At 59.1% G+C, this 27064-nt stretch overlaps 1 protein-coding gene across 1 annotated transcript in view; it reads right to left on the minus strand.

Moving 5' to 3' along the window:
- LOC120393548 (mucin-5AC-like) overlaps positions 1 to 27064 on the minus strand; it is a 353632-nt gene that overhangs the window by 144982 nt on the left and 181586 nt on the right. Inside the window, exons 9-16 of the mRNA XM_039518169.1 lie at positions 25324 to 25437; positions 24684 to 24764; positions 23656 to 23721; positions 19782 to 19847; positions 14858 to 14971; positions 14212 to 14274; positions 13183 to 13248; positions 8243 to 8356 (exon numbers count right to left, since the gene is read on the minus strand). Coding sequence (XP_039374103.1) covers positions 8243 to 8356; positions 13183 to 13248; positions 14212 to 14274; positions 14858 to 14971; positions 19782 to 19847; positions 23656 to 23695 — 463 coding nt within the window. The 5' untranslated portion in view covers positions 23696 to 23721; positions 24684 to 24764; positions 25324 to 25437. The remainder of the gene's footprint in view (positions 1 to 8242; positions 8357 to 13182; positions 13249 to 14211; positions 14275 to 14857; positions 14972 to 19781; positions 19848 to 23655; positions 23722 to 24683; positions 24765 to 25323; positions 25438 to 27064) is intronic.

Consider the following 27064-nt stretch of genomic DNA (forward strand, 5'->3'; position numbering starts at 1 on the left):
GCATAGTTCTGCTCCCGGGGTAGCAACTTCTTGCTCAGGTACATGATGGGGTCTCTCCCCCTTTTCATTCTCCTGCATCAACACTGCCCCCAGGCCCGTGTCTGAGGCGTCAGTGAACACCAGAAAGGGCTTGTCAGAGTCTGGGTTTGCCAGAACTGGGCCACTAACCAGAGCCTCCTTCAGTGCCTGGAGAGCCTGCTGGCACTGCTCGGTCCAGACCACCTTGTCCGGCTTCCCCTTCTTGCACAGCTCAGTTATGGGGGCAGCTATGGCGCTAAAGTGGGGCACGAACCTTCGATAGTACCCCACCATCCCAATAAAGGCCTGGACCTGCTTTTTGGTCTGGGGAGCGGGCCAGTCTCTGATCACCTCCACCTTGGCTGGTTCTGGCTTTAGGCAGCCGCTCCCCACCCGATGGCCCAGGTAAGATACTTCCGCCATCCCCACCTTGCACTTCTCAGCCTTTACGGTTAGCCCAGCCTCCCGGAGTCAGTCGAGCACTCGTCTAACCTGGGACACGTGGTCCTCCCAGGCCTGGCTGAAGACGCAGACGTCGTCAATATACGCCACAGCAAAACTCTCCATCCCCCTCAGTAGCTGATCCACCAGCCGCTGGAAGGTGGCCAGCGCTCCCTTGAGGCCAAAGGGCAGGGTTAGAAACTCGTAGAGCCCCAGAGGGGTGATAAAGGCTGATTTCAGCCTGGCATCTGCGTCCTGCGGCACTTGCCAGTAGCCTTTGGTAAGATCCATGGTGGTGAGGTACCGAGCACCTCCCAGCTTGTCCAGGAGCTCGTCAGGCCTTGGCATGGGGTAGGCATCCGATACAGTGATTGCATTGAGCTTTCGATAGTCCACACAGAACCGGATCGACCCGTCCTTCTTGGGGACCAGCACCACTGGGGAGGCCCAGGGGCTGGCGGACGGCTGGATCACCCCCAAGGCCGGCTTGTCCCTGACCTCTCTTTCTAAGTCCTGGGCAGTTTTCCCGGTGACCCGAAAAGGGGAGCATCTTATAGGGGAATGTGACCCAGTCTCCACCCGGTGGACAGTCAAATTAGTGCGCCCAGGTTGATTGGAAAACAGCTGTCGGTACAGATGCAGCACCCCTCTGATCTCAGCCTGCTGGGCCAGAGCCAGCTGATCAGAGAGGGGAATCGCCTCCAGGGGGGAACCAGCCTTTGTCCCTGGGAATAGATCCACTAAAGGGTCATCCCCCGGCTCCTCCCAATGCCCACACACGGCAAGCACCATATTCCCCCGGTCATAGTATGGCTTCATCATATTCACATGGTATACCCGGCGGTGGTGCGCCCGGTTCGACAGCTCCACCACATAGTTTACCTCATTCAGTTGCTGGACAACCTTGAAAGGCCCTTCCCAGGTTGGCCCTGAGTTTGTTTTTCCTCACGGGGATGAGAACCATCACTTGATCCCCGGTGGCAAAGGCACGGGCCCGTGCCGTGCGGTTGTACCAGACCTTCTGCTTCCTCTGGGCTCGGGCCAGATTCTGCCTGGCCAGGCCCATGAGCTCGGCAAGTCTTTCCTGGAAGGTCAGGACATACTCCACCACTGACTCGCCATCGGGAGTGGCATTCCCCTCCCATTCGTCTCTCATCAGGTCCAGGGGCCCCCTTACCCGCCTTCCATACAACAGTTTGAAAGGTGAGAACCCAGTTGACTCCTGGGGTACCTCCCGGTACGCAAACAGCAGGTGAGGTAAATACTTGTCCCAGTCCTGTGGGTGCTGGTGCATAAATGTTTTCAGCATCATCTTTAGCGTCCCGTTGAACCTCTCCACCAGCCCGTTGGTCTGGGGGTGATACGCTGAGGCCCAGCTGGGTCGGACCCCACATTTCCTCCACAGGGACTGGAGCAGGTTCGACATGAAGTTGGACCCCTGGTCCGTTAAGACTTCCTTGGGGAACCCCACCCGGCTGAAAATGGTCAGCAGCGCATCCGCCACGGTGTCTGCTTCGGTAGAGGACAAGGCCACTGCCTCGGGGTAGCGAGTGGCGAAATCTACCACCACCAGGATGTGTTTCTTCCCTGACCGGGTCGCCTTGCTGAGAGGTCCCACCATGTCCATGGCCACCTTCTGGAAAGGTTCTTCTATGATGGGCAAAGGCCTCAAAGCTGCTTTCCCCTTGTCCCGGGTCTTCCCCACCCGCTGGCAGGGGTCACAGGATTGGCAGTACTGTCGGACATGGGTAAAGACCCCAGGCCAGTAAAAGTTCTGTAGCAGCCTCTGCCTGGTGCGCCAGATTCCCTGGTGCCCTGCGAGGGGGATGTCATGGGCCAGGTACAGCAGCTTGTGTCGAAACTTCTGGGGAACCACCAGCTGCCTCCTGATCCCCCATGACTCCACCTCCCCGGGGGGAGCCCATTCTCGGTACAGGAACCCCTTCTCCCACAGGAACCTCTCCTTGCAACCTCTCCTCATGGTCTGTACTGCACTGAAGTTAGCCCTGTCCCTGGGCTTCTGCAAGGAGGGATCTTTCTGCACCTCGGCCTGGAACTCAGCCACTGGGACAGGGATGGGGACCTGCTCTCTCTCACCGGCTGGGACTGAGGCCGCAGCCTCTCCGGGCCGTGTCCCTGGGCGTTCCCTCCCCGCCAGGTCAGGGTCCTGCGCCTCGGGCAGAGTACCTTCCCCGTTGTCAGGGCACAGTGCCCTGCGCCGACTCTGACTACGGGTCACGACCAGGGCGCCCCGGTCATTGCCTGGTCAGGCCTCGAGGTTCCCCCCCATTAACACCTCTGTGGGCAAATGTGGGTGTACCCCCACGTCCTTGGGGTCCTCCTTGACCCCCCACTTCAGGTGCACCCTCGCCACAGGCACCTTGAATGGGGTCCCACTCACGCCCATCAGGGTTAGGTAGGTATCAGGCACCATCCGATCTGGGGCCACCACCTCGGGTCGGGCCAGCGTCACCTCTGCGCCCATGTCCCAGTACCCAGTGACCTTCCTCCCATCCACCTCCAGGGAAAAAAGGCACTGGTTCTGGAGGGGTAGCCCCGTGCCCACCCTGTAGACCAAAAACCCTGGGTCCGGAGCATCCAGCCCCCCAGAGGAGCTGACCTGGGGCCCTCCTCCCTCCTTCCCAGGTGGAACACTGCCTTTCCTGGGAATGCTGCCCCTCATCCAATTGGGTCTTTACCCAGTCAAACCTCTGTGGGTTGGGTCTGCTCGGTCGGTCCCTGAGCTTGGGGCACTGGGCCCGTATGTGGCCTCGTTGGCCACAGTAAAAGCAGCCCATGTCTCGTGGTTCCCCTCGAGTGGGTCGGATGGACCTGGCGCTGGATGTTCCCCTTTGGTGTGGGTTCTCCATAGGCCCCCGCGGTGAGGTCCCATGGTGACTTTCTCTCTGCGTTGAGGCAGGCCTGCTCCTTCGAGACTTCTCCCTGCCATCCCCTGTCTGACTGTCCATGTATTGGTCGGCCAGCTGGCCGGCATGCTGCGTGTTCTCCGGCTTCTGGTTCATTCACCACAGCTTCAGGTCCGACGGGCACTGCACATACAGGTGCTCCAGTATGAATAAGTCAAGCAGGTCCTCTCTAGTTTGGGCCCCAGCTGTCCACTTGCGGGTGTATCCCGGCACCCGGTTGACCAGTTGTAGGTTTGTGACCTCCCGGGTCTTATGTTGACTCCGGAACCTCTTCCGGTACATCTCCGGGGTCAGCCCAAACTCGCGGAGCAGGGCCTCTTTGAACAGGTTGTAGTCCCCTGCCTCCGCCCCTTTCATTCAGCTGTACACCTCCACGGCGGTGTGTCACGGAGTGTGGGGGAGTCCGGCCCTGCACCCCTCTTCCTGGGACCCACAGTGACTCTCAGCCAGCCAGTAAAACAGAAGGTTTATTGGACAACAGGAACACCAGATACAGCAGAGCTCGTGTTCAGAGCCAGGACCCCTCACTCTGGCCTCTCTGGTGGTTCAGAGTGTCTGGATTCGAGCACAGGTTCCCCTGCAAACCCACCACCCTGGTCCCAAAACCGAAGACTGACCCCACCCTCTCCACTCAGCTCCTTTTCTTTTGTCCAGCTCCTGGGCCGAGGTGTCACCTCCCCTCCCCCAGGCCTAGCTCATGTTATAGTCTGCATACCTGCGTCTCACCTAAAATCCTCCCTGCTCTCCAATCCTCCCTGCTCTCCCATCCCCCACATAGACAGTCCCTACTCCACCACACCCTCCTGCCTCTGTCTTTCCTCTCTCTGCCTCCCCCTGTTCCTGCCATCTCTGCCCCTTCTCAACGGGACTTTCCCCCTGCGAGCTCTGTGCCTGGTGCATTCGATGACACAGCTCGGCCACCGGGTGCCTTTCTACTGGCTCCCGCTCGCTGGGTCCCTGCGTTTCTGGTGCTGGTTGGTACCTCGCTGGCTGCTGGTGTCTCTCCCCGGCGCTGGGCAGCCTCCCTCCAAACTCTACCAGCCATTTCCACCCGCAGCGCTGGGGCGGGGGAGGAGCTGCTGGCTGCTGTCCCACGCTGGTTTCTTTCCTTCCCCACCACAAAAAATCCCACCCCAGGCTCAAGCTCCCCCCACTTCCCCTGCCCGGGAATCCCTGGGGTCTCCCCACAGCCAACGTGTGCAGCTCCCGCTGCTCTGTAACCCGACAGCCCCTAGCTGAGGTGAGCATAAGACAGGCAGCCCTGGAAGGCAGTCACAGGCTGGGGGTGGGGCTGGCTGGGCAGTGACCCCCCCATATGAAATGAATCTGGGGGGTGTTCAGATGGGGCATTCGCTGTGCTCAAATTCACGAGTGCTCAAGCTCAGTATGGGAACCAATCCTGTCTGTGTTTTGTGCCTGCTGAATGACCTACCCTGGGAGTGAGTTACCAGTGACCCAGGGCTGTGGCGGAAGGAAGGTGCAGGTGGAGGGTGGGAGAGCCCAGGGCTGGGGTGGCAGGGGGTGTGTGTGGGGGCACTGGTGTGAAGGAAGGGGGGAGCCCAGGGCTGGGGCGGCAGTGGGGTGGGTGAGGGAACTGGAGGGGGGAAAAGGGGAAGCCCAGTGCTGGGGTGGCAGGGGCGGTGGGTAGGGGGAGGAGCCCAGGGCTGGGACGGGGGGCAAAAAATCCCACCCCAGGCTCGAACTCACCCCACTTCTGCTGCCCGGGAATCCTTGGGGGTCTCCCCACAGCTGGTGTTTCCAGGCTGCTTCTGAGCAGCCAACGTGTGCAGCTCCCACTGCTTTGTAACCCGACAGCCCCCAGCCCAGGTGGGCGTCACACAGCGGGCCCTGGAAGGCAGTCACAGGCTGGGGGCAGGGCCGGCTGGGCAGCCCCTGGGCCGGACTCCTCTCTGCACCCCCAGAGCAGGGGAGGCCGGGACAGGATCCCCCGGGGACAGGCCCCTGCTCTGCAGCTCCCCTGGGGGCAGGGATCCCCCCTCCCTTGGCCTGGAGCCTCCAGCAGCTGCTGCTGTCCCCTTGCTGGGGAACCCACCAGTGATTCTGTCCCTGCCCCCCAGCCGGGCGTCCCCTTAGCTGTGCCCGAGGACTCAGGGCAGAGCCTGGCTCTGAGCGTCCTATTGGCGCAGAGAATAAAAATGTGGCCGCGTTTGGGGGGGCACTTTGTGTGACCCCCAGGCAGAGGAGCTGGCTCTGCTCCCCGGAGGAGTTCTGTGCTCCGGCCCCACTGATTCGGGGGGTTCCTGTGCCTGCTTCCCCCCTTTCACATGCCCCTGCCCCTGCAGCGATGAGGGGATGCTCAGCTTCAGTTCTGATCGCCCTGGGAAGCAGCACCAGGCCGTACTTGCTGCCCCAGCCCCTCCCCCTTGAGGGCCCAGGGACCCACAGCAGAACAGTCTATGGGGCTAGTGGGAGGGGCAGGAACAGAGGGGATTCTGGGTAATAGTGGTCGGCGGTTCACTCCCAATGGGAGAGGGTTGTACTTGGGTGGGGGCAGGGTGTGTGGGGGGATGTACCTCAGTCCCCGTGTACCCTGTGAAACCAGCTGGGCCCAGATCCTACAGCACCCCCAGACTTGGGTCCTGCCCCTGTCCTGGGAATTTCTCAGCAGCTTCAGCTCCCTTCTGCGTAGGAATCATATGGATGGGAGGATGGCAGTGCGAGGGGCCTTCCTGCTGGGGAGGGTGCTTTGAGGTCATTGGGAGAGCCATGCCCTGCTGAAATGCTCAGCAGCGGAAGACGTAACCGTGATGTCATCGCAACGGTCATCATTAGGTGCCAGAGTCAACAGCATGTCACTCTGGATCGGTGGGTTCAAGAGTTCACACCACCTCTATCTGGACTGAGAGGTTCCAGGGTTAATGCCCCACTGGGCAGCACCCCAGCGAAGGGGGAGCCCTGCTTCTGAGCCATTTCCCTAGGCTGGCTGTAAACTCAGGCTGACAGATGCGATACACGGGGTCGTTATTCCCGGCGCTGTTCTCCCACGGGGATACGCACCAAGCCGTGCCCCACACGGGTGGCTTTGTGGTGCCTGTGGGCAGAACAACATCCCGATTTGCGGGGTCCCCAGAGTGGGGCTGTTTCCAGGGCTGGTTTGATGGTGATTCCCCCCCGCCAGCCCCGGTACCTGGCCTTGTGGTGCCTGGGCGGGTGGAAGCCGGTGTCGTTCCCGGCTGAGTCAGGTCATTTCCCCCTGCGGGAATAGAACCGCCGTGTGTCAAGAGCGGGGCTGAGAAAGCTGGAGCCCGGGCATCTATGGTTCGTTATACAGGGAACTTTCCTCCCCACAACCAGCAATGGTGGCTCTTCCCCCGGGCTGAGCCGGCGTCCCTGGGGAGAGGATGGGACCCAGGCATTCGGGTCGGCTTAGCACCCCCGGGATCCCAGAATGGGGAGGAGCAGCCCAGCGAGACCCTGAGCGCAGATACAGCCCCTGCCTGGCCCCACGGAAACCGGAACCAAAATCATCACTGACTAGTATTAATTACTAGGAACCCCTGTCCTGGGCCAGCTCCCCTGTGTGCTCGGAGCTGTACGGACACACGACACAGAGACGGTCCCTGCTCCAGCCAGGTGCCATTCACACCTGGAGTCACTGCGGAGCAGGTCTGGGTGCGGCTGTTCCTATTTGGGAGGAGGAACGTCCCTGTGTCTGTAGAGCTACAGGGGAGCTTGTCTAAGAGCCAGGGCTGTATCAAACCAGGGGCTCTAATACCGACAGCCCAGACTCGCTCTGAGATCACCGGTGGGGGTTGGGAATAGGGTGAGCAGATGTCCCAATTTTATAGGGACAGTCCCGATATTTGGGGCTTTTTTTTATATGGGCTTCTATTACCCACCACTCCCCTGTCCTGATTTTTCACACTTGCAGTCTGGTCACCCTAGCCTGGAATCACACAGGGTTCATCATTTTGGGTCCCGTTTTCACGTAGACAAGGTCTTAGTCCGTCTTTCTATCCCTCACCAGACGTGCTCCCATCTGTCCACCGCCCTACGTTCCCATGGACCCACATTCCCACCGACCCGTGACCGTCCGTCCCCATGGATCTGTCCATCGCCCTCTATCTAGCAGAACTAAACCCATCAATTCTCTCTGCAGGGACCATCTCCCGCCAAACGGCCCGAATGGCCCCGTGGGCGTCTGAGCCGGGAACCCTGTTCCCTGGGGTGTGAATTGTTCCATTTCTCCCGCTCACCTTTTCCATCTGGCTCCGTCGTGGTGGGATTCAGCTGCTTGGGCCCAGCTGACGTGGTTCCTTCTGTGGGATGAGAACGAGCTGGGATGGGGGAGGGACGAAACCGAGCACCCAGCCATCGGAACTGAAAATCCAGGGGCTGCTGCTCCCCCCTGGCCGGGGAACCCCCCAGTGACTCCGTCCATGCTCCCCATCTGGGCGTCCCCTCTGCTGGGCCCAGGGTTCAGGGTAGAGCTTGGCTCTGAGCATCCCATTGGGGCCAAGACCATCTGAGGGTCTGGCTCTGGGTGGGGCTGGGAACGGCGACGTGGAGCCAGGCCCCTCACGTGCTACCACCAGCTCCATGGGGTCACTGGGCTTCGACCAGATGGGCGAGTCCCACTTGGTGCGATATCGGCAGCTGTAGCTCCCTGCGTCTCCCCAGTCTGTGGGGCCCACAGGGTGGGGCTGTGCATTGGGGGGAAGCTCTCCCAGGCCCTGTGCCCACCAAGCCAATCTGGCATCTGTCCAGTGACCCCCCCGATATGAAATGAGTCCGGGGGTGTTCAGATGGGGCATTCGCTGTGGGGATCTACCCCCGGTCCCACCCAGGCAGCCTTCGTGGCTCCCCCTGGGGGCGGCTCCTTGGGCAGCACATACCTGTTTTTGGGGTGGTTGATGGCGATTCACTGCCCTTAGACTCGGTATCTGGCCCTGCGCTGCCTGAGTAGGGGGAAGTCGGTGCTGTTTCTGACGGAGTCGGGTCGGTTCCCCCTGTGGGAATAGAACCAGCGTCTGACAGGGGTAGGGCACAGGGGTGAGAAAGCTGGAGCCCTGGTGTCTGTGGTGAGTTATAGACGGACCCCTTCTCCTAGTCGGCAATGGCGGCTCTTCCCCAGGCTGAGCCGGCGTCCCTGGGGAGAGGATGGGACCCAGGGATTTGGGCCGGCTCAGCGCCACCGGGATCCCAGAACGGGGAGGATCGGCCCAGCGAGACCCTGAGTGTAGATACAGCCCCTGGCTGGCGGGATGAACTGGGACTGTTCTTACTGTGGCCTGTGAGTGCTGAGTGGGGGGTGTTGGGAGGACGGTCTGCATTGCGGGATGGGAGACTGGCCGTGGGGGAGGATACCTGAGTCTGTAAGTGAGAACCCAGGAAGGGGTTAGAGGCCAGGTGACACCTCTGCCCGGGAAGCTGAACAAAGGCTTGGGGAAGAGACTCAGGAGAGGGAGAGGGTTTTCAGGTGGTGGCTGGTGTAATGGAGGGAAGGTCAGACAGGGCTCTGACCCCCCAAGGGGGCTGTGGTGCTCCTGGGACCCCAAGATGGACCTAACTGGGGAGGAGCCTGTCGTCCGTACCTGCAAGACCTGTCTGGGACTGTGTTCCTGTCATCTAAATAAACCTTCTGCTTTACTGGCTGGCTGAGAGTCCTGATGATCACAGGAAGCCGGGGGTGCAGGGCCCTGACTCCCCCACACTCCGTGACAACTGGCTCTACGGAAACCGGCACCAAAATCATTGCTGACTCGTATTAATTAGCAGGAGCCCCTGTTCTGGGCCAGCTGCCCTGTGTGCTCGGAGCTGTACGGACACAGGACACAGAGACGGTCCCTGCCCCAGCCAGGTGCCATTCACACCTGGAGTCACTGCAGAGCAGATCTGGGCGCGGCTGTACCTATCTCATCAGGGGCGGCTCTAGCCACCAGCAAAGCAAGCTCCTGCTTGGGCAGCCCATTTGCAGGGGCGGCAGGGATCCAGCATGGGAGCTGAGAACCAACAGGGGGCTCTGGGAGCTGTAGTTCCTTGCTTAGCTCCCTGCCTATAGAGCCAGCCCTGGAGAAGGGAAAGAACTACATTTCCCAGCATTCCCTTGGCCACTACCAATTGGAAAGGAAGGAGAGGGACCTCATGCAGCAGCGTGCTGTGAGTGCTGTGAATGGTAGGGAGACCATATTTTGACATTCAAAAAACAGGACACTCCACGGGGAGGGTAGCCCCACCCTGCCTCCATCTACTCCCTTCGATTGCCCCCCACAGAAACCCCAGCCCATCCAACCCCCTGTCTCCCTGTCTCCTGATCACCCCCTCCTGGGACCCCTGCCCCCAACTTCCCCCCTGGACCCCACTCCATACCTGTCTCCTGACAAACCCCTGGGACTCCCATGCTTATCCAACCGCTGCCTGTCCCCTGACTGCCCCCCCAAACCTCCGCCCCATCGAATCCCCTGCTCCCTGTCCCTTGAATTGCTCCCCCGGAACCCTCTAGCCCTTCTCCAATCCCCCAGCCCTTTTACCGTGCCACTCAGACCAGTGTGTCTGGCTCCATGCAGCTCCAGACACGCTGCTGCAGATGTGCTGCCGTGCTCTCCCCCTCCCCAACACGCAGCAACTGCCTTCCAGATTTGAACACCTCAAAATTCACGAGTGCTCAAGCTCAGTTTGGGAAGCTGTTACTTTATTTCTCCCAAATCAAATATACTGATCCACTGTAACTTGCTGTAGAAAAAGTAGGATAAAATTGAGCAAAAAATGCTTCCCAGTGGATATTAGGACTGGAATTGCTATTTTCAACAGCCATTGCCATTTCTTTGTTTGTTTGTTTAAACGGAAGACAGTGATTTTGCATTGGCAAATTCCCTATAGAAAGAAAGTGTGGAACAAAAGAATAATAAGGGCACCTCAACTTTTCCTTATTTATGGAGCACAGTCTTATAATATGCATCCAGATCTCCTCCAATCACACAAGCTGAAAATTGTTCCACTTTAGTGCAGCTCTGTAACCATATGGGAACTTATCCTGTCTGTGTTTTGTGCCTGCTGAATGACCCGCCCTGGGAGTGAGTTACCAGTGACCCAGGGCTGCGGCGGAAGGAGGGTGCAGGTGCAGGGGGGGAGAGCCCAGGGCTGTGGTGGCAGGAGGTGTGTGTGGGGGCACTGGTGGGAAGGAAGGGGGGAGCCCAGGGCTGGGGCGGCAGTGGGGTGGGGGGAGGGCACTGGTAGGGGGGAAAAGGGGAAGCGCAGCGCTGGGGTGGCAGGGGGTGTGGACAGGGGGAGGAGCCCAGGGCTGGGACGGGGGGCAGCCAAAAATTTTTTTGCTTGGGGAGGCAAAAAATCTAGATCTGGTGCCGTCCGCCACCCCTCAGCATGGCAATGGCGCGGATCCATCTGCCAGGAGCCCAGGGAGGGGTGGCTGGGGCAGGGCAAGGAGAGGCCGAGGGGACCTAAAGGCCAATTGTGTTTTCTCTCCATCGGCTGGGGAGGGAGAAATCAGTTCAGTGGGGAATGATCGCAAGTGGATCAGAGTTCGCTGGTGTAGCAGGAACTGCTGGGTAGGGTCACACTGGGAGCTATTGCTGAGCTGCCTGACCAGTAAATGCCATTGGCTGAATTAAACCCACTTCATGGGCAACAATTTTCATTCATGGAGCCCCAGGAGCTGGAGTTGGACCGTCCAAGGCACTAGGCCAGAACCCAACGCGCTACGGTCCCATCGCGGCTTCTCTGTTCCTAGGCTGGTTTGTTGTGCGGTCTCTGTTTGCTACTCTAAGCTCCAGCTCAGATACCTGCAGCAATTTTTCCAGGCGATGGGTCGGCTTCTCAACTGAGCAACTGTCCCTCCACTGCTTTTTCTAGAGTCCCTTTGCTCTCGGACAAATTCTCTCTTCCTGTTGCTGCAGCTGAAGGTTTTCTAACAATTGCTCAGGTAACGTAGAGAATCTTTTTTCTTCCTGTTTCACTACCCGGTTCTTCCTGTAACTTTCCCCCTCATGCCTCTGTCTTTCCTCTCTCTGCCTCCCCCTGTTCCTGCCATCTCTGCCCCTTCTCAACGGGACTCTCTCCTTGCCAGCTCTGTGCCTGGCGCCTTCGATGACACAGCTCAGCCACCGGGTCCCTTTCCACTGGCTCCCGCTCGCTGGGTCCCTGCGTTTCTGGTGCCGGTTGGTACCTCACTGGCTGCTGGTGTCTCTCCCCGGCACTGGGCATCCTCCCTTGAAACTCCACCAGCCGTTTCCACCAGCATCGCTGGGACGGGGGAGGAGCTGCTGGCTGCTGTCCCCCGCTGGTTTCTTTCTCTCCCCAACACAAAAAATTCCCACCCCAGGATCGAGCTCCCCCCACTTCCCCTGCCCGGGAATCCTTGGGGGTCTCTCCACAGCTGGTGTTTCCAGGCTGCTTCTGAGCAGCCAACGTGTGCAGCTCCCACTGCTCTGTAAACCGACAGCCCCCAGCCCAGGTGGGCATCACACAGCCGGCCCTGGAAGGTAGTCCCAGGCTGGGGGCAGGGCCCGCTGGGCAGCCCCTGGGCCCAACTCCTCTGTGCACCCCTAGAGCAGGGAAGGCCGGGAAAGGATCCCCCTGGGACAGGCCCCTGCTCTGCAGCTCCCCTGGGGGCAGGGATCCCCCCTCCCTTGGCCTGGAGCCTCCAGCAGCTGCTGCTGTCCCCTTGCTGGGGAACCCACCAGTGATTCTGTCCCTGCCCCCCAGTTGGGCGTCCCCTTAGCTGGGCCCAGGGCTCAGGGCAGAGCCTGGCTCTGAGCGTCCCATTGGCGCAGAGACCCCTGATCAGGGGCGTGCACAGGAATATAAATGTGGCTGCTTTTGGGGGGGCACTTTGTGTGCCCCCCCCCAGGCAGAGGAGCTGGCTCTGCTCCCCGGAGGAGTTCTGTGCTCCGGCCCCACTGATTCGGGGGGGCCCTGTGCCTGCTTCCCTCCTTTCACATGCCCCTGCCCCTGCGGCGATGATGGGGGTGCTCAGCTTCAGTCCTGATCGCCCTGGGAAGCAGCACCAGGCCGTGAGCGGCTGGTTCAGTACTTGCTGCCCCAGCCCCTCCCCCTTGAGGGCCCAGGGACCCACAGCAGAACAGTCTATGGGGCTAGTGGGAGGGGCAGGAGCAGAGGGGATTCTGGGTAACAGTGGTCGGCGGTTCACTCCCAATGGCAGAGGGTTGTACTGGGGTGGGGGCAGGGTGTGTGGGGGGACGTACCTCAGGCCCCATGTACCCTGTGAAACCAGCTGGGCCCAGATCCTACAGCACCCCCAGACTTGGGTCCTGCCCCTGTCCTGGGAATTTCTCAGCAGCTTCAGCTCCCTTCTGCGTAGGAATCATATGGATGGGAGGATGGCAGTGGGAGGGTCCTTCCTGCTGGGGAGGGTGCTTTGAGGTCATTGGGAGAGCCATGCCCTGGTGAAATGATCAGTTGCGGAAGACGTAACCGTGCTGTCATCGCAACGGTCATCATTAGGTGCCAGAGTCAACAGCATGTCACTCTGGATCGGTGGGTTCAAGTGTTCACACCACCTCTGTCTGGACTGAGAGGTTCCAGGGTTAATGCCCCACTGGGCAGCTCCCCAGCGAAGGGGGAGCCCTGCTTCTGAGCCGTTCCCCCAGGCTGGCTGTAAACTCGGGCAGACAGATGGGATACACGGGGTCATTATTCCCGGCGCTGTTCTCCCACGGGGATACGCACCAAGCCGTGCCCCACACGGGTGGCTTTGTGGTGCCTGTGGGCAGAACAACATCCCGATTTGTGGGGTCCCCAGACTGGGGCTGTTTCCCGGGCTAGTTTGATGGTGATTCCCCCCCACCAGCTCCGGTACCTGGCCTTGCGGTGCCTGGGCGGGTGGAAGCTGTTGTCGTTCCCGTTTGAGTCAGGTCGTTTCCCCCTGCGGGAAAAGAACCGCCGTGTATCAAGAGCGGGGCTGAGAAAGCTGAAGCCTGGGCATCTATGGTTCGTTATACAGGGAACTTTCCTCCCCACAACCAGCAATGGTGGCTCTTCCCCCGGGCTGAGCCGGCGTCCCTGGGGAGAGGATGGGACCCAGGCATTCGGGTCGGCTTAGCACCCCTGGGATCCCAGAATGGGGAGGATCAGCCCAGCGAGACCCTGAGCGCAGATACAGCCCCTGCCTGGCCCCACGGAAACCGGAACCAAAATCATCACTGACTAGTATTAATTACTAGGAGCCCCTGTCGTGGGCCAGCTCCCCTGTGTGCTCGGAGCTGTATGGACACACGACACAGAGACGGCCCCTGCCCCAGCCAGGTGCCATTCACACCTGGAGTCACTGCGGAGCAGGTCTGGGTGCGGCTGTTCCTATTTGGGAGGAGGAACGTCCCTGGGTCTGTAGAGCTACAGGGGAGCTTGTCTAACAGCCGGGGATGTATCAAACCAGGGGCTCTAAAACCGACAGACCAGACTCGCTCTGAGATCACCGTTGGGGTTTGGGAATAGGGTGAGCAGATGTCCCGATTCTATAGGGACATTCCTGATATTTGGGGCTTTTTTTTATATGGGCTTCTATTACCCACCACTCCCCTGTCCTGATTTTTCACACTTGCAGTCTGGTCACCCTAGCCTGGAACCACAAAGGGTTCATCATTTTGGGTCCAGTTTTCACATAGACAAGGTCTTAGACCGTCTTTCTATCCCTCACCAGACGTGCTCCCATCTGTCCACCGCCCTACGTCCCCATGGATCTGTCCATCGCCCTCTATCTAGCAGAACTAAACTCATCAATTCTCTCTGCAGGGACCACCTCCCGCCAAACGGCCCGAATGGCCCCGTGGGCGTCTGAGCCGGGAACCCTGTTCCCTGGGGGGTGAATTGTTCCATTTCTCCTGCTCACCTTTTCCATCTGGCTCCGTCGTGGTGGGATTCAGCTGCTTGGGCCCAGCTGAGGTGGTTCCTTCTGTGGGATGAGAACGAGCGTCAGCTGGGATGGGGGAGGGACGAAACCGAGCACCCAGCCATCGGCCCTGAAAATCCAGGGGCTGCTGCTCCCCCCTGGCCGAGGAACCCCCCAGTGACTCCGTCCATACTCCCCATCTGGGCCTCCCCTCTGCTGGGCCCAGGGTTCAGGGTAGAGCTTGGCTCTGAGCATCCCATTGGGGCCAAGAACATCTCAGGGTCTGGCTCTGGGTGGGGCTGGGAACGGGGACGTGGAGCCAGGCCCCTTACCTGCTACCACCAGCTCCATGGGGTCACTGGGCTTCGACCAGATGGGCGAGTCCGACTTGGTGCGATATCGGCAGCTGTAGCTCCCTGCGTCTCCCCAGTCTGTGGGGCCCACAGGGTGGGGCTGTGCATTGTTGGGAAGCTCTACCTGGCCCTGTCCCCACCAAGTCAATCTGGCATCTGTCCAGTGAGCCCCGCCATATGAAATGAGTCCGGGGGTGTTCAGATGGGGCATTCGCTGTGGGGATCTGCCCCTGGTCCCACCCAGGCAGCCCTTCGTGGCTCCCCCTGGGGGCGGCTCCTTGGGCAGCACATACCTGTTTTTGGGGTGGTTGATGGCGATTCACTGCCCTTAGACTCGGTATCTGGCCCTGCGCTGCCTGAGTAGGGGGAAGTCGGTGCTGTTTCTGACGGAGTCGGGTCGGTTCCCCCTGTGGGAATAGAACCAGCGTCTGACAGGGGTAGGGCACAGGGGTGAGAAAGCTGGAGCCCTGGTGTCTGTGGTGAGTTATACACGGACCCCTTCTCCTAGTCGGCAATGGCGGCTCTTCCCCAGGCTGAGCCGGCGTCCCTGGGGAAAGGATGGGACCCAGGGATTTGGGCCGGCTCAGCGCCCCGGGATCCCAGAAGGGGAGGATCGGCCCAGCGAGACCCTGAGTGTAGATACAGCCCCTGGCTGGTGGGACGAACTGGGACTGTTCTTACTGTGGCCTGTGAGTGCTGGGTGGGGGGTGTTGGCCTGGAAGGACGGTCTGCATTGCGGGAGGGGAGACTGGCCTTCGGGGGGCATACCTGAGCATGTAAGTGAGAAACCAGGAAGGGGTTAGAGGCCAGGTGACACCTCTGCCCGGGAAGCTGAACAAAGGCTTGGGGAAGAGACTCAGGAGAGGGAGAGGGTTTTCAGGTGGTGGCTGTTGTAATGGAGGGAAGGTCAGACAGGGCTCTGACCCCCCAAGGGGGCTGTGGTGCTCCTGGGACCCCAAGATGGACCTAACTGGGGAGGAGCCTGTCGTCCGTACCTGCAAGACCTGTCTGGGACTGTGTTCCTGTCACCTAAATAAACCTTCAGCTTTACTGGCTGGCTGAGAGTCCTGGTGATCACAGGAAGCCGGGGGTGCAGGGCCCTGACTCCCCCACACTCCGTGACAACTGGTTCTACGGAAACCGGCACCAAAATCATTGCTGACTCGTATTAATTAGCAGGAGCCCCTGTTCTGGGCCAGCTGCCCTGTGTGCTCGGAGCTGTACCGACACAGGACACAGAGACGGTCCCTGCCGCAGCCAGGTGCCATTCACACCTGGAGTCACTGCAGAGCAGATCTGGGCGCGGCTGTTCCTATCTCATCGGGGTGGCTCTAGGCACCAGCAAAGCAAGCTCCTGCTTGGGCAGCCCATTTGCAGGGGCGGCAGGGATCCAGCATGGGAGCTGAGAACCAACAGGGGGCTCTGGGAGCTGTAGTTCCTTGCTTAGCTCCCTGCCTATAGAGCCAGCCCTGGAGAAGGGAAAGAACTACATTTCCCAGCATTCCCTTGGCCACTACCAATTGGAAAGGAAGGAGAGGGACCTCGTGCAGCAGCGTGCTGTGAGTGCTGTGAATGGTAGGGAGACCATATTTTAACATTCAAAAAACAGGATACTCCACGGGGAGGGTAGCCCCACTCTGCCACCATCTATTCCCTTCGACTGCCCCCCACAGAAACCCCAGCCCATCCACCCCCTGGCTCCCTGGCCCCTGATCACCCCCGCCTGGGACCCCTGCCCCCAACTTCCCCCCTGGACCCCACTCCCTACCTGGCCCCTGACAAACCCCTCGGACTCCCATGCTTATCCAACCACTGCCTGTCCCCTGACTGCCCCCAAACCTCCGCCCCACCCAACCCCCGGCTCCCTGTCCCTTGACTTGCTCCCCCGGCACCCTCTAACCCTTCTCCAATCCCCCAGCCCTTTTACCGTGCCACTCAGACCAGTGTGTCTGGCTCCATGCAGCTCCAGACACGCTGCTGCAGATGTGCTGCCGTGCTCCCCCCCTCCCTAACACCCAGCACCTGCCTTCCAGATTTGAACACGTCAAAATTCACGAGTGCTCAAGCTCAGTTTGGGAAGCTGTTACTTTATTTCTCCCAAATCAAATATACTGATCCACTGTAACTTGCTGTAGAAAAAGTAGGATAAAATTGAGCAAAAAATGCTTCCCAGTGGTTATTAGGACTGGAATTGCTATTTTCAACAGCCATTGCCATTTCTTTGTTTGTTTGTTTAAACGGAAGACAGTGATTTTGCATTGGCAAATTCCCTATAGAAAGAAAGTGTGGAACAAAAGAATAATAAAGGCACCTCAACTTTTCCTTATTTATGGAGCACAGTCTTATAATATGCATCCAGATCTCCTCCAATCACACAAGCTGAAAATTGTTCCACTTTAGTGCAGCTCTGTAACCATATGGGAACTTATCCTGTCTGTGTTTTGTGCCTGCTGAATGACCTGCCCTGGGAGTGAGTTACCAGTGACCCAGGGCTGCGGCGGAAGGAGGGTGCAGGTGCAGGGGGGGAGAGCCCAGGGCTGTGGTGGCAGGAGGTGTGTGTGGGGCACTGGTGGAAGGAAGGGGGAGCCCAGGGCTGGGGCGGCAGTGGGGTGGGGAGGGCACTGGTAGGGGGAAAAGGGAAGCGCAGCGCTGGGGTGGCAGGGGTGTGGACAGGGGAGGAGCCCAGGGCTGGGACGGGGCAGCCAAAAATTTTTTGCTTGGGGAGGCAAAAATCTAGATCTGGCCGTCCGCCACCCCTCAGCATGGCAATGGCGCGGATCCATCTGCCAGGAGCCCAGGGAGGGGTGGCTGGGGCAGGGCAAGGAGAGGCCGAGGGGACCTAAAGGCCAATTGTGTTTTCTCTCCATCGGCTGGGGAGGGAGAAATCAGTTCAGTGGGGAATGATCGCAAGTGGATCAGAGTTCGCTGGTGTAGCAGGAACTGCTGGGTAGGGTCACACTGGGAGCTATTGCTGAGCTGCCTGACCAGTAAATGCCATTGGCTGAATTAAACCCACTTCATGGGCAACAATTTTCATTCATGGAGCCCCAGGAGCTGGAGTTGGACCGTCCAAGGCACTAGGCCAGAACCCAACGCGCTACGGTCCCATCGCGGCTTCTCTGTTCCTAGGCTGGTTTGTTGTGCGGTCTCTGTTTGCTACTCTAAGCTCCAGCTCAGATACCTGCAGCAATTTTTCCAGGCGATGGGTCGGCTTCTCAACTGAGCAACTGTCCCTCCACTGCTTTTTCTAGAGTCCCTTTGCTCTCGGACAAATTCTCTCTTCCTGTTGCTGCAGCTGAAGGTTTTCTAACAATTGCTCAGGTAACGTAGAGAATCTTTTTTCTTCCTGTTTCACTACCCGGTTCTTCCTGTAACTTTCCCCCTCATGCCTCTGTCTTTCCTCTCTCTGCCTCCCCCTGTTCCTGCCATCTCTGCCCCTTCTCAACGGGACTCTCTCCTTGCCAGCTCTGTGCCTGGCACCTTCGATGACACAGCTCAGCCACCGGGTCCCTTTCCACTGGCTCCCGCTCGCTGGGTCCCTGCGTTTCTGGTGCCGGTTGGTACCTCACTGGCTGCTGGTGTCTCTCCCCGGCACTGGGCATCCTCCCTTGAAACTCCACCAGCCGTTTCCACCAGCATCGCTGGGATGGGGGAGGAGCTGCTGGCTGCTGTCCCCCGCTGGTTTCTTTCTCTCCCCAACACAAAAAATTCCCACCCCAGGATCGAGCTCCCCCCACTTCCCCTGCCCGGGAATCCTTGGGGGTCTCTCCACAGCTGGTGTTTCCAGGCTGCTTCTGAGCAGCCAACGTGTGCAGCTCCCACTGCTCTGTAAACCGACAGCCCCCAGCCCAGGTGGGCATCACACAGCCGGCCCTGGAAGGTAGTCCCAGGCTGGGGGCAGGGCCCGCTGGGCAGCCCCTGGGCCCGACTCCTCTGTGCACCCCTAGAGCAGGGAAGGCCGGGAAAGGATCCCCCTGGGACAGGCCCCTGCTCTGCAGCTCCCCTGGGGGCAGGGATCCCCCCTCCTTTGGCCTGGAGCCTCCAGCAGCTGCTGCTGTCCCCTTGCTGGGGAACCCACCAGTGATTCTGTCCCTGCCCCCCAGCTGGGCGTCCCCTTAGCTGGGCCCAGGGCTCAGGGCAGAGCCTGGCTCTGAGCGTCCCATTGGCGCAGAGACCCCTGATCAGGGGCGTGCACAGGAATATAAATGTGGCTGCTTTTGGGGGGGCACTTTGTGTGGCCCCCCCCAGGCAGAGGAGCTGGCTCTGCTCCCCGGAGGAGTTCTGTGCTCCGGCCCCACTGATTCGGGGGGGCCCTGTGCCTGCTTCCCTCCTTTCACATGCCCCTGCCCCTGCGGCGATGATGGGGGTGCTCAGCTTCAGTCCTGATCGCCCTGGGAAGCAGCACCAGGCCGTGAGCGGCTGGTTCAGTACTTGCTGCCCCAGCCCCTCCCCCTTGAGGGCCCAGGGACCCACAGCAGAACAGTCTATGGGGCTAGTGGGAGGGGCAGGAGCAGAGTGGATTCTGGGTAATAGTGGTCGGCGGTTCACTCCCAATGGCAGAGGGTTGTACTGGGGTGGGGGCAGGGTGTGTGGGGGGATGTACCTCAGGCCCCATGTACCCTGTGAAACCAGCTGGGCCCAGATCCTACAGCACCCCCAGACTTGGGTCCTGCCCCTGTCCTGGGAATTTCTCAGCAGCTTCAGCTCCCTTCTGCGTAGGAATCATATGGATGGGAGGATGGCAGTGGGAGGGTCCTTCCTGCTGGGGAGGGTGCTTTGAGGTCATTGGGAGAGCCATGCCCTGCTGAAATGATCAGTTGCGGAAGACGTAACCGTGCTGTCATCGCAACGGTCATCATTAGGTGCCAGAGTCAACAGCATGTCACTCTGGATCGGTGGGTTCAAGTGTTCACACCACCTCTGTCTGGACTGAGAGGTTCCAGGGTTAATGCCCCACTGGGCAGCTCCCCAGGGAAGGGGGAGTCCTGCTTCTGAGCCGTTCCCCCAGGCTGGCTGTAAACTCGGGCAGACAGATGGGATACACGGGGTCATTATTCCCGGCGCTGTTCTCCCACGGGGATACGCACCAAGCCGTGCCCCACACGGGTGGCTTTGTGGTGCCTGTGGGCAGAACAACATCCCGATTTGTGGGGTCCCCAGACTGGGGCTGTTTCCCGGGCTAGTTTGATGGTGATTCCCCCCCACCAGCCCCGGTACCTGGCCTTGCGGTGCCTGGGCGGGTGGAAGCTGTTGTCGTTCCCGTTTGAGTCAGGTCGTTTCCCCCTGCGGGAAAAGAACCGCCGTGTATCAAGAGCGGGGCTGAGAAAGCTGGAGCCTGGGCATCTATGGTTCGTTATACAGGGAACTTTCCTAGCCACAAACAGCAATGGTGGCTCTTCCCCCGGGCTGAGCCGGCGTCCCTGGGGAGAGGATGGGACCCAGGGATTCGTGCCGGCTCATCGCCCCCGGGATCCCAGAACGGGGAGGATCGGCCCAGCGAGACCCTGAGCGGAGATACAGCCCGTGGCTGGTGGGACGAACTGGGACTGTTCTTACTGTGGCCTGTGAGTGCTGGGTGGGGGGTGTTGGCCTGGAAGGACGGTCTGCATTGAGGGAGGGGAGACTGGCCTTGGGGGGGGATACCTGAGCCTGTAAGTGAGAACCCAGGAAGGGGTTAGAGGCCAGGTGACACCTCTGCCCGGGAAGCTGAACAAAGGCTTGGGGAGGAGACTCAGGAGAGGGAGAGGGTTTTCAGGTGGTGGCTTGTGTAATGGAGGGAAGGTCAGACAGGGCTCTGACCCCCCAAGGGAGCTGTGGTGCTCCTGGGACCCCAAGATGGACCTAACTGGGGATTATCCTGTCGTCCGTACCTGCAAGACCTGTCTGGGACTGTGTTCCTGTCACCTAAATAAACCTTCAGCTTTACTGGCTGGCTGAGAGTCCTGGTGATCACAGGAAGCCGGGGGTGCAGGGCCCTGACTCCCCCACACTCCGTGACAACTGGCTCTACGGAAACCGGCACCAAAATCATTGCTGACTCGTATTAATTACCAGGAGCCCCTGTTCTGGGCCAGCTGCCCTGTGTGCTCGGAGCTGTACGGTCACAGGACACAGAGACGGTCCCTGCCGCAGCCAGGTGCCATTCACACCTGGAGTCACTGCAGAGCAGATCTGGGCGCGGCTGTTCCTATCTCATCAGGGGCTGCTCTAGGCACCAGCAAAGCAAGCTCCTGCTTGGGCAGCCCATTTGCAGGGGCGGCAGGGATCCAGCATGGGAGCTGAAAACCAACAGGGGGCTCTGGGAGCTGTAGTTCCTTGCTTAGCTCCCTGCCTATAGAGCCAGCCCTGGAGAAGGGAAAGAACTACATTTCCCAGCATTCCCTTGGCCACTACCAATTGGAAGGGAAGGAGAGGGACCTCATGCAGCAGCGTGCTGTGAGTGCTGTGAATGGTAGGGAGACCATATTTTAACATTCAAAAAACAGGACACTCCACGGGGAGGGTAGCCCCACTCTGCCACCATGTACTCCCTTCGACTGCCCCCCACAGAAACCCCAGCCCATCCAACCCCCTGTCTCCCTGTCCCCTGCTCATCCCCTCCTGGGACCCATGCCCCCCACTTTCCCCCTGGACCCCCCTCCCGACCTGTGCCCTGCCACACCCCGGGGACGCCCATGGTGATCCAACTGCTGCCTGTCCCCTGACTGCCCCCAAACCTCCACCCCATCCAACCCCTGCTCCCTGTCCCTTGACTGCCCCCGGAACCTCTAACCCTTCTCCAATCCCCAGCCCTTTTACCGTGCCACTCACACCAGTGTGTCTGGCTCCATGCAGCTCCTGACACGCTGCTGCAGATGTGCTGCCGTGCTCCCCCCCTCCCCAACACCCAGCACCTGCCTTCCATATTTGAACACCTCAAAATTCACGAGTGCTCAAGCTCAGTTTGGGAAGCTGTTACTTTATTTCTCCCAAATCAAATATACTGATCCACTGTAACTTGCTGTAGAAAAAGTAGGATAAAATTGAGCAAAAAATGCTTCCCAGTGGATATTAGGACTGGAATTGCTATTTTCAACAGCCATTGCCATTTCTTTGTTTGTTTGTTTAAAAGGAAGACAGTGATTTTGCATTGGCAAATTCCCTATAGAAAGAAAGTGTGGAACAAAAGAATAATAAAGGCACCTCAACTTTTCCTTATTTATGGAGCACAGTCTTATAATATGCATCCAGATCTCCTCCAATCACACAAGCTGAAAATTGTTCCACTTTAGTGCAGCTCTGTAACCATATGGGAACTAATCCTGTCTGTGTTTTGTGCCTGCTGAATGACCCGCCCTGGGAGTGAGTTACCAGTGACCCAGGGCTGCGGCGGAAGGAGGGTGCAGGTGGAGGGGGGGAGAGCCCAGGGCTGGGGTGGCAGGAGGTGTGTGTGGGGGCACTGGTGGGAAGGAAGGGGGGAGCCCAGGGCTGGGGCGGCAGTGGGGTGGGTGAGGGAACTGGAGCGGGGAAAAGGGGAAGCGCAGTGCTGGGGTGGCAGGGGCGGTGGGTAGGGGGAGGAGCCCAGGGCTGGGACGGGGGGCAAATAATCCCACCCCAGGCTCGAGCTCCCCCCACTTCTGCTGCCCGGGAATCCTTGGGGGGTCTCCCCACAGCTGGTGTTTCCAGGCTGCTTCTGAGCAGCCAACGTGTGCAGCTCCCACTGCTCTGTAACCCGACAGCCCCCAGCCCAGGTGGGCATCACACAGCCGGCCCTGGAAGGCCGTCACAGGCTGGGGGCAGGTCCGTCTGGGCAGCCCCTGGGCCCGACTCCTCTGTGCACCCCCAGAGCAGGGAAGGCCGGGACAGGATCCCCCTGGGACAGGCCCCTGCTCTGCAGCTCCCCTGGGGGCAGGGATCCCGCCTCCCTTGGCCTGGAGCCTCCAGCAGCTGCTGCTGTCCCCTTGCTGGGGAACCCACCAGTGATTCTGTCCCTGCCCCCCAGCCGGGCGTCCCCTTAGCTGGGCCCAGGACTCAGGGCAGAGCCTGGCTCTGAGCGTCCCATTGGCGCAGAGACCCGTGATCAGGGGCGTGCAGAGGAATAAAAATGTGGCCTCCTTTGGGGGGGAACTTTGTGTGACCCCCAGGCAGATGAGCTGGCTCTGCTCCCCGGAGGAGTTCTGTTCTCCTGCCCCACTGATTCGGGGGGGCCCTGTGCCTGCTTCCCCCATTTCACATGCCCCTGCCCCTGCGGCGATTATGGGGATGCTCAGCTTCAGTTCTGATCGCCCTGAGAAGCAGCACCAGGCCGTGAGCGGCTGGTTCAGTACTTGCTGCCCCAGCCCCTCCCCCTTGAGGGCCCAGGGACCCACACCAGAACAGTCTATGGGGCTAGTGGGAGGGGCAGGAGCAGAGGGGATTCTGGGTAATAGTGGTCGGCGGTTCACTCTCAATGGCAGAGTGTTGTACTGGGGTGGAGGCAGGGTGTGTGGGGGGATGTACCTCAGGCCCCATGTACCCTGTGAAACCAGCTGGGCCCAGATCCTACAGCACCCCCAGACTTGGGTCCTGCCCCTGTCCTGGGAATTTCTCAGCAGCTTCAGCTCACTTCTGCGTAGGAATCATATGGGTGGGAGGATGGCAGTTTAGTTGGACTTCTGGCTGGGGAGTGTGCTTTGAGGTCATTGGGAGAGCCATGCCCTGGTGTAATGATCAGCAGCGGAAGACGTAACTGTGCTGTCAGCGCAACGGTCATCATTAGGTGCCAGAGTCAACAGCATGTCACTCTGGATCAGTGGGTTCAAGTGTTCACACCACCTCTATCTGGACTGAGAGGTTCCAGGGTTAATGCCCCACTGGGCAGCACCCCAGCGAAGGGGGAGCCCTGCTTCTGAGCCGTTTCCCCAGGCTGGCTGTAAACTCAGGCTGACAGATGGGATACACGGGGTCGTTATTCCCGGCGCTTTTCTCCCATGGGGATACGCACCAAGCCGTGCCCCACACGGGTGGCTTTGTGGTGCCTGTGGGCAGAACAACTTCCCAATTGGTGGGGTCCCCAGACTGGGCTGTTTCCAGGGCTGGTTTGATGGTGATTCCCCCCCACCAGCCCCGGTACCTGGCCTTGCGGTGCCTGGGTGGGTGGAAGCCGGTGTCATTTCCGGCTGAGTCAGGTCGTTTCCCCCTGCGGGAATAGAACCGCCGTGTGTCAAGAGCGGGGCTGAGAAAGCTGGAGCCCAGTTATCTATGGTTCGTCATACAGGGAACTTTCCTCCCCACAACCAGCAATGGTGGCTCTTCCCCGGGCTGAGCCGGCGTCCCTGGGGAGAGGACGGGACCCAGGCATTCGGGTCGGCTTAGAACCCCCGGGATCCCAGAATGGGGAGGATCAGCCCAGCGAGACCCTGAGCGCAGATACAGCCCCTGCCTGGCCCCACGGAAACCGGAACGAAAATCATCACTGACTAGTATTAATTACTAGGAGCCCCTGTCCTGGGCCAGCTCCCCTGTGTGCTCGGAGCTGTACGGACACACGACACAGAGACGGTCCCTGCCCCAGCCAGGTGCCATTCACACCTGGAGTCACTGCGGAGCAGGTCTGGGTGCGGCTGTTCCTATTTGGGAGGAGGAACGTCCCTGTGTCTGTAGAGCTACAGGGGAGCTTGTCTAAGAGCCGGGGCTGTATCAAAACAGGGGCTCTAATACCGACAGCCCAGACTCGCTCTGAGATCACCGGTGGGGGTTGGGAATAGGGTGAGCAGATGTCCCGATTCTATAGGGACAGTCCCGATATTTGGGGCTTTTTTCTATATGGGCTTCTATTACCCACCACTCCCCTGTCCTGATTTTTCACACTTGCAGTCTGGTCACCCTAGCCTGGAACCACACGGGGTTCATCATTTTGGGTCCAGTTTTCACGTAGACAAGGTCTTAGTCCGTCTTTCTATCCCTCACCAGACGTGCTCCCATCTGTCCACCGCCCTACGTCCCCATGGATCTGTCCATCGCCCTCTATCTAGCAGAACTAAACCCATCAATTCTCTCTGCAGGGACCATCTCCCGCCGAACGGCCCGAATGGCCCCGTGGGCGTCTGAGCCGGGAACCCTGTTCCCTGGGGGGTGAATTGTTCCATTTCTCCTGCTCACCTTTTCCATCTGGCTCCGTCGTGGTGGGATTCAGCTGCTTGGGCCCAGCTGAGGTGGTTCCTTCTGTGGGATGAGAACGAGCTGGGATGGGGGAGGGACGAAACCGAGCACCCAGCCATTGGCCCTGAAAATCCAGGGGCTGCTGTTCCCCCCTGGCTGGGGAACCCCCCAGTGACTCCGTCCATGCTCCCCATCTGGGCGTCCCCTCTGCTGGGCCCAGGGTTCAGGGTAGAGCTTGGCTCTGAGCATCCCATTGGGGCCAAGACCATCTGAGGGTCTGGCTCTGGGTGGGGCTGGGAACGGCGACGTGGAGCCAGGCCCCTCACGTGCTACCACCAGCTCCATGGGGTCACTGGGCTTCGACCAGATGGGCGAGTCCCACTTGGTGCGATATCGGCAGCTGTAGCTCCCTGCGTCTCCCCAGTCTGTGGGGCCCACAGGGTGGGGCTGTGCATTGTTGGGAAGCTCTACCAGGCCCTGTCCCCACCAAGCCAATCTGGCATCTGTCCAGTGACCCCCCCGATATGAAATGAGTCCGGGGGTGTTCAGATGGGGCATTCGCTGTGGGGATCTGCCCCCGGTCCCACCCAGGCAGCCCTTTGTGGCTCCCCCTGGGGGCGGCTCCTTGGGCAGCACATACCTGTTTTTGGGGTGGTTGATGGCGATTCACTGCCCTTAGACTCGGTATCTGGCCCTGCGCTGCCTGAGTAGGGGGAAGTCGGTGCTGTTTCTGACGGAGTCGGGTCGGTTCCCCCTGTGGGAATAGAACCAGCGTCTGACAGGGGTAGGTGTCCTGGGATCTCACCCCCACTTTGAGCTTGTGGGTTCAAAGATGGGGACCCGCATGTATTCTGCCACCATGTCATGGGGTCTCACCCCCACTTTGAGCTTGTGGGTTCAAAGATGGGGACCCGCATGTAGTCCCCCACCCTAAAATCCTAGGGTAGGTCTCCTTCGCTGCCACCAGTCAGGTTAAAGTGTCTGACACACTGCCTGTCCCCCAAGCTTCCCCTGGGGAACCCAGATTCAAACCCCTTGAATCTCTACACACAGGGAAGCAGCCCACTTCCCCCCTCTCTCTCTCCTAGCCACTTTGGAGAGAGATACACCGAGTCAAATCCTTGACTCAACACAAAGAGGGACTCACTTCCCCCCTCCCCTTCCCTAGTCCTGGAAAGAGATACCTGATTCAAACTGCTTGAATCAAACCCAGGAGGAACTGTCTCTTCCCCCTTCCCCTTCCCCTGAATTTCCACAAGAGAAGGAATTACCCAAGTCCAAAGAAAAGAAAAGAATTTATTAAGAGAACAAAAAGAAAATACAGAATCTCTATGAGCCCAAGCTGGACACTCATAGGGTCTAAGCTTATCAATCTCTGGAGAGAATTCCCCCTCCCCCCTTTCTCAGTCAAAGCAAAATCAGCAAACAGGAATAAAGCATTTCCTTTAGCAAACACACAATTGCAAATATAGAAATCAAATCATAAGACTAATTCGCCTTACTAATTAATACTCACTATTAATTAGTAGAAACTACTCCAGGAGAACTTGGAGACATGACTGTCCTCTCTTAGATTCAAAAAGAGTTCTAACAAAGAACACAGACAAAGGCTTCCCTCCACAGAGATTTGAAATTATCTCGTCTCTGATTGGTCCTTTGGTCAGGTGGTCACCAGGTACTGCATGTTAACCCTTTACAGGTAAAACAGACTTTAACCCTTAGCTATCTGTTTATGACACGCCCCCCAAATCGCCAACAGTGGGAACTACTGGTGGTGATTTCCTCCTAGAACTGTAAAATAAACAGATAAACAAAACACATGCACTATTACATATACTACTAAGTATGTAAACAACAAGATATTTGACATTGAAGAACACTTTGTATGCATTTGACCGGACATACTTGGCAACGTCCTTGCCCATTCCCTCCCAGTGGAAGGAATGTTTTTAACCTGTTTTTGCTTTGTTGACCCCAGAATGCCCACTGGGATGTCAGGGCCCAAGCTTAAGAGCTTGTCCCAGTACTTAGTTGGAACTACCAACTGTCTTTGAGGATGCTGGCCTTCCTGGTGTCCACCAGAAAGAATGTCCTTATATAAAAGTCCTTGTTTTACAACAACCTGGAATTGGGTAGAAGAGCTGAGAGGCGGTGGGTTGCTGCGTGCCGCCGCCCAAGCTGTCTTAAGGCTGTCATCGGCTTCCTGCTCAGTCTGGAACTGTTCCCTTGAGGCGGGAGACACCAGTTCCTCTGGGAGCGATGTAGGTGATGAGGTTGTTTCCATTGACTGTGGACCGCTCTCCGCTGGTGCACGAGGTGTTATTTCAGGCTCTGGCTGAGCCTCTTGGGTAGAGTTGTCTGCTGCTTCTGCCAGTTTAGGC

The sequence above is a fragment of the Mauremys reevesii genome, unplaced genomic scaffold (genome assembly GCF_016161935.1).
Source record: "Mauremys reevesii isolate NIE-2019 unplaced genomic scaffold, ASM1616193v1 Contig23, whole genome shotgun sequence".
Lineage (NCBI taxonomy): Eukaryota > Metazoa > Chordata > Testudines > Geoemydidae > Mauremys > Mauremys reevesii.